The sequence below is a fragment of the Morone saxatilis genome, unplaced genomic scaffold (genome assembly GCF_004916995.1).
Source record: "Morone saxatilis isolate NCDOM2014 unplaced genomic scaffold, NCSU_SB_2.0 Contig17, whole genome shotgun sequence".
NCBI classification, from domain to species: Eukaryota; Metazoa; Chordata; class Actinopteri; family Moronidae; genus Morone; species Morone saxatilis.
Window position 1 is genome coordinate 26,648,814 of NW_023339729.1, and position 6,623 is coordinate 26,655,436.

Below are 6,623 nucleotides of genomic sequence, written 5' to 3' on the forward strand. Positions count from 1 at the left end.
AACTTTACCTGCTAGTGGTGTTACAGGGGACCACCAAGTCAGCCAAGATTTTACCCCACCCCTCAGATGACACTTGAATCTTCTTTGATCAGTATGAATTGCAAAGGAGTTCATCAAACAGTTGAGACATTTCCGTCTGGACCAAACTTGTGGATTAGCTGAAGCCGACCAACAATGCCATCCCAAGAATGTATCCCAAATTTGAACTGAATTTCGAGAAAATCGGGAAAAGAAAATTCTTGTTTTAATCCACTACTGTTGTGCAATTATTAGGGGTTGGTTCCAGTTGGAAAACCAGAGAAAGAGGGCACAACAAGATGGCGTAAGTAAACGAGCATCAGTCGGACCTCAAACCGTGAAAAACAATGTAGAAAACACGGGTGTAGTGTGCTCAGCTAACGTCCCTGGATAAGTAATAAACACCATCTCCTGGCAGTCTCTTGACAAGGCTTGCCGATCTTACTTGACAAATTCGGAGAGAGCTAAAGTGTCCCCATAGATGCCATCAAGAGCACTGGTCCTGGAGATCTGTTTAACCACCACACCGTCTGGATTCTGAAACACACACACAAACAAAAAAGGTATATATACATATACATATAACCTACAATTTAACCTGATATCACAGAAATATTATCAAAACCCACGACTCATTGTGTCTGCAAACGTATGACACTGCACCTGAAGACGATCGAAAAAATCTTCACTTTTGGCATTATGCACATCGTTTTTACCTTGTGAGCAGCGTTATGTGCTCCTGTTTCAATTACCAACGACCAACAATCTAAAACCCCAAAAAATTTAATTTAGAAGTGATATAAATAAGAAGAGCAAATTCTCAGAGACTGTTTTTGCTAGCCTAAATTACTTGATTATCAAAATAATGTCTGATTGATTTTCTGTCAATCGACTAATCAGTTAGAGGACTAGTGTGTAGGATTTAGTGGCATCGAGCAGTGTAGTTGCAGATGATCCTCTTCCAAGCAAACTACAACCCTATCTAGTGCCAGTGTTTGGATTGTATGCTACTACAAGAACATGGTGGCTCACAGCCTCGGTAGATAAAAACAACTTCATTCTAATGTAACAAAAACAGTTCTTATTTTCAAGTGATTATACACTAATGAAAACATAATTATGAATATCGTATTCCATTTCTTCCAATTGATCCTCCTTACCTGGATATCTATTGTGACAGAGCTGTCAAAGGACTTAAAGGATGTAGAGGACGCAAAGGCTCTGAACCGAACTGGAGACGGAGAGAGAGTGAGAAAATTATTCAAACTTTAATTTTCATGATTTGTACATCAGTCTAACAATAGTACAGTCCTATACAAACCTCATCAACCAAGGTGGACCAGCAGTTTAAATCCTACTTGTGGTCTTTCATATCTTTATCTTATGCTTGGTGGTTGTTTTGTGTCATTCATGTACCATTAACTTAAGTTTTCATCAGCCTACTCAGTGCTCACCAGTATCTCCAGGGTTATAGATGGGCTTGTCTGTCTGGATGAAGATGTATCCAGAGTGAAAGGACACCATCAGTATCCTCTCCTCAGAGTGGAAGCCCCCAAAGGTCACCTTCAGATAAACAAACTTGTTCGTCTTCTCTTCGCGGTTCAGACGATCAGAGGGGAGCTGATCGGATACAGGACGTTGTTTAGAATCAGGAAAAGCATCATAATGAGGATGACTCTCCTCTCACTGTTTCTCTTTTAAATAATGCTCCTATGATCCTATTAAGTCAATATCATGTTATAAATAAGTATTTTTTTGGTGAGTCACCTGTATAGTCTTGAGAACATAGAATCCATTTTCCAGATTGAGTGTGACAGAGTCTTCGAGGAGCGTCGTGGTCTTTCCAAAGTCCTGGATAGAGATGGAAACGGTGATGGGGTTGGACACACCATCTGCCTGTAGGTAGATGTTCTCCTGGCTGTCTGTCCTCAGAAGGTCTGGAGCCAGCAAGGTGAACCTGCAGGAAAACACCACAAAAAGGAAAGTATTCATTCCCCAGGTAGGTGGATATAAAGTCAATCTTTATTTCAGAGCTCCTACAGTATCCTAATCAGTTTATAGGCAGGATCAAACAGGTAGCTGTAATTTCTTTTTTGTAAAAGTTTGATGTATGTATAAGAATAAAAGAGGTAGACAATAGAGGTAAGACAATATATGGAGTAAAACTTAACCAATCCTTTAACTAGTAGCAGTTAGATTATTGTATCAATGGTTGTAGGATCGGGCATTCAAATGTACCTTGGTGCAGTACTAACTGTCTTCCGCTCTGGTATTCTGCAAATAAACAGGGCGAGTATTAATTTCAGTCACGACAGAGCACTGCCAACTAAGGCAGGGATAAAATAAACATGGCATTAGAAGTCACAGGGTATTCAGCTTCAGTATATTAACATATGAAAATTAACATGAGGAGAGGGGGAAATAAATGACATTTGTGTGGGGATAAATACCCTCTAATGGAAGGGAAAAAAGGGAATTTATGTAGTAATCTGTTCATGGAAAACACAGTGTATCCCATCATATATGTTACAACTAAAGAGGCTAACAATAAAAATAAATCATTATTCTGAGTTTCACAGGAGAAAGTGTCATTATCTTTCTTAAATGATGTGCCACCATGACAAGAGTGGGAAACATCAGATATCTCAAAGATGGTCAGCTACCACTAAGCTCTAATAATTAGCAGAGGTGAATTAATCAAAGTTAATCTCATTTTATATAAAGTTCAGCTTTGGTTACTTACTCATGGAGGTCCCAGTATCTGTCTATTGGTGTAAATCTGGGGAGAAGATTTAGAAAATAACAACTTAAACTATCAGAAACTAGGTTGCAACTGATGACCTCAGTGCACACACACACATACATACCTGTCTCGCCAGGGGGGTCTGTAAAGAACACAATTTGATTAGTAAACACAACCTCAAAGATAGAAACGGTCCCAACAGTCAGCAGAAAACAGAAAATTACCTTCTTATATTGTCAAACTGTCCATTGGAGTGGCAAACAAGCACAAGAAATAAAATGCTGTGCAGCGTCCACTGACCCATGTTGACTGACTGGGACCTTCAGTGGACTGTGGTCAGGAGAGAGAGAGTCAACTACTATATGAGCCCAAAGCCCCCCTCCTACCTCATCAGACAACCTACACTCAACAGGAAGAGGAGGAGCCACGGTTTCTGATCAATAACAACAACCAGACACAAAAACACACAGCGGGATTGTGGGTCGGCAAGCTCTCCGTCTGCTGCCAAACAACCGGGGGTCCTTGATGGAGCCCGAGCTTCAAAATGTGGAAAGCTTTCATTTCTGATGCACTTAAATCGTTCCATGCAGCTTGGCATACTGCATATTTAAGGATGAAGATTTCTGTGACCAGAACGATGCCCACTAGAGGGCAGTACCAACGCTTTATTAGCTATGAGCTAAAATGATTCTTTATGTTTGTTACAAAATTACCCACAGTGCATTTCTGCACTTCTATAAATTCTCCAGCAACAGATATTTGACATGCTGTGAATATTTGAAGCTCCTAAACACCCAGATCACAACCACACAGATCCGGTCACTTGTTTCACATGACTCTCGGGACTGTGTGGGTCTGTACAGACAGCGCTTGATTGACATTTGTGTAACTTATAGGACAACTTAATTATTCACCATTTTTCTAAGAACGTAGAGACTGGTGGCATCATGGCATCTGAGCCTTGAACTTTCCAATTTCTACTCAGCAACAATAACTGAAAATACCCGTGTGGATGTGCAGGGCCCTTTAACACAAAAAACTCCCCAAATAACAGCACTGTTAGAAAAAGATAAAAAGTATTCACTCTCTCTTGATGTGCCAAATTTACTTGACCACTCACAGTGTGGAGAAATCATTAACATCAGAAGATGCTACTCTTGTTAAAAGAGTTTGTTTTGTCTTTGGGTGAATTAGCACACTGGAGCATAACTTTTAAATTGTAATGTGTTTTGCTGGACAAACTAGTTTATCTGCTCTATAATATAATATATAATATTATAATATTATCTGTTGCTGAAAGATGGTTGGCAGTTTTGCTCTTTGATTTTGAGTCTGATGTAGATGTGATGTAGACAGTTGAAACAATATGTAATGTTCAGGTAACACACGACAACAGTTGAACAGTTTTTTATACAGTATTTTGCATTTAATTTTACAAGGTGGCTGAGAGTTTGTAAGATCAAACGTGTGAGAATCAATCAAAATACCATCAGATAACATTTTAAAGTGTCTGCAGTGTTTGAACAAAGGCCTTATTAACAGGATATATTATCATATGACACATTAATGACGGAGCTTTCTGCAGACTACAAAGCTTAAAATTAAAATCTTATCCCACACATTTTGATTTAGAGTTCAGAATACTGAAATGAAACCAGACAGGTGCGTTAACCACTACTGTTTTTTCAACAAGTTAAAAGCAACACAAGTTATAGCTGATGCCTGCAGCTGTAAAAAAGCATCTCCACTTTGTGTTTCACTTTCACAAAATGACACATTTGCTAATGACTTCCATTCACTGGGAACAGAAACTGTCCCATTTAGTTCATCCTTCAGCCTCATTGTCCAGGGTCTGAATCTGAGTCACTGTAGTCTGCCACCAGAGATGTGATAGTTGCTAAAGGTCTTTCCGGTTCCTTCTCCTTCCCAAAGTCTTTAGTTCGTCCTTTATCTGCTTCTGTAGTTTTGGCATGTGTCTCCCTGGAGCCACCGCCATTTGTTTGTGCTATCTCCTGTCCCACTTGTGCTGCTGCTATACTTGGGGCTTCTTCTCTCTGTGCGACCTTCTCTCCATCACATGAATGTCTGCGAGTGATGGTGGCGCAGGGCTCGGTTTTGATTCCCAGTCCTCCTGTGCGTTTGCGGATCAGGGGGCTGTGCGAGGAGCCCAGGGCTTTGGCCACTGCCGCTTCTTTCCCCTGCAGGCCCAGCTTATGGAGCAGACTGCCTGCAGGACTTCCGGGTGGGGCTGAGGTGGCGTTGAACCACGAACGAGAGGAGATCTCTTTCCGCTTGCTGTGCTGCTTGTCGTCATAGGCTGGGAAAGAAGGGGGGATATAGAGGAGAAGTCTTAATATTAGAATTCATACTTGGCTGATTACCTGATATTTTTGGTTCCTTTAGAATATCTGATACCTACAGTCGGGTGCCTGGTAGGTGAGCAGTGCTGCCAGTTTCTTGTCCTCCTCCTTCTCTGGCAGCAGTGGGATGGACAGGTTGGTCCTCATCCTCACTGTGTTGTCCTTTTCCTCCTGGTCAGCCAGAACTTTCTTCTCTGTCTGCACCACCAATAAAAGCAGAGCCGTCAGTGCAGTGACATAACACAATCTCAAAGAAACCTGATCTGGGCATTACTGCTTCATATACTCATATTCTGGATATTGCTTTGTGTTCTGGACTCATTCTGTGTCACTGGTGTTTGTACTGACATGACAGGAACATGACAAAATTGTAGTTAACCTTCTTTTTCTTTTTAACTGATGATAAATATCAAGTTAGGTAGCATTAATACAGCAAACAACACCAGCGGCCATTACCCTGAACTTCCTGCGGAGGGTGCTGTTAAGCTGGAAATCGTCCTTCCAGCCGGACTGGTGGTCTTGGATCTCCGAGAGAGAAGGCAGAGCCTTCTTGAGCTTCTCCTTGTCTTTCCCACCGTGGTCAAGTTTGAACATGGCATCCGTCTCCAGTTTTTCCTTCTCTGTCCGCTCTGTACAGACGGACGGAGGAGAGTAAGAGTTGATCAGGTACCGACAAACAGGCATGCAAAAGAAAACGCTGGTGGCAGAAGCAGACTGTCTCCTTGTGGAAAATAATATCAACCCTGAAAAGAAAGGCCTAAAGACATGTCCACCGTTTGAGATGAGCTGTGCACCTTCTGTGTCGCTGTCTGAACTGCTCCACCAAGACACAAAGCAGTGAACCGAGCAAGTCCTTTATCTAACCTGTGGTGAGGATCTGCTCGTTCTCCGCCATGTCCCAGCGTTCCTCCTTCCTGTTTGCCCCGCTTACGATCACATAGTCGCAGGTTGCCGGATCTGTCTGCATCTCAATGTAGTTGACACACAGATGGCACTTCATCCTAAACCTGGTTACGGAGGCAAAAAAAAAAGTTAATATCTCATTTTTTTTCCATTTTAGATGAAGTTTTAAAATCAGTACGTCAGAGGTGAACTGCGCCACACATCTAGAGTGTGAAGTTCACGTCAGCAATCAACCCAGTCCGCCTGTGTTTACCTGTAGATTGGCGTGGTGTAGTAGTTCCCCACTTTCTTTTTCTCAGCATTGTAACGGACCCCTGTACAAGCAGAACATACGTGTCATGGAGATGCAAAGACGCTGAATGGGACTGAACCTGAACGGGTTGTGTTGTTCTTCGAGCTCACCCATGCCAATGTGATTTTTGCAGCCGTCACACCAGATGTTGTAGGGCATCTCAAACCTTAATGGACACAAACACAAACACATGGGTTACCATTACTTCCTGTCTTTATCTGGGAAGGTCTGGCATTAAATGTTTTTATTACACCGGCCAATGTCAGCTCAGCATTTCTGCATATGTCAGTCCCTCCAGAAAAACGCG

At 41.9% G+C, this 6,623-nt stretch overlaps 2 protein-coding genes across 2 annotated transcripts in view; both read right to left on the reverse strand.

Annotated features, from left to right (window-relative positions):
* LOC118326389 (venom factor-like) overlaps positions 1-3,073 on the reverse strand; it is a 27,233-nt gene extending 24,160 nt beyond the window's left edge. Inside the window, exons 1-8 of the mRNA XM_035659370.1 lie at positions 2,986-3,073; positions 2,886-2,903; positions 2,762-2,797; positions 2,257-2,292; positions 1,786-1,975; positions 1,473-1,638; positions 1,179-1,249; positions 464-555 (exon numbers count right to left, since the gene is read on the reverse strand). Coding sequence (XP_035515263.1) covers positions 464-555; positions 1,179-1,249; positions 1,473-1,638; positions 1,786-1,975; positions 2,257-2,292; positions 2,762-2,797; positions 2,886-2,903; positions 2,986-3,065 — 689 coding nt within the window. The 5' untranslated portion in view covers positions 3,066-3,073. The remainder of the gene's footprint in view (positions 1-463; positions 556-1,178; positions 1,250-1,472; positions 1,639-1,785; positions 1,976-2,256; positions 2,293-2,761; positions 2,798-2,885; positions 2,904-2,985) is intronic.
* Positions 3,074-4,162: 1,089 nt separating this feature from the next.
* On the reverse strand, positions 4,163-6,482 carry ccdc130 (coiled-coil domain containing 130; the record flags this gene model as incomplete). The annotated part of the gene is given in 6 exon segments (XM_035660886.1): positions 4,163-5,078; positions 5,181-5,319; positions 5,578-5,750; positions 5,986-6,128; positions 6,278-6,338; positions 6,427-6,482. Coding segments are annotated over 6 exon segments (1,051 nt in total), but the record flags the coding sequence as incomplete, so codon positions are not given.
* Positions 6,483-6,623: the final 141 nt, after the last annotated feature.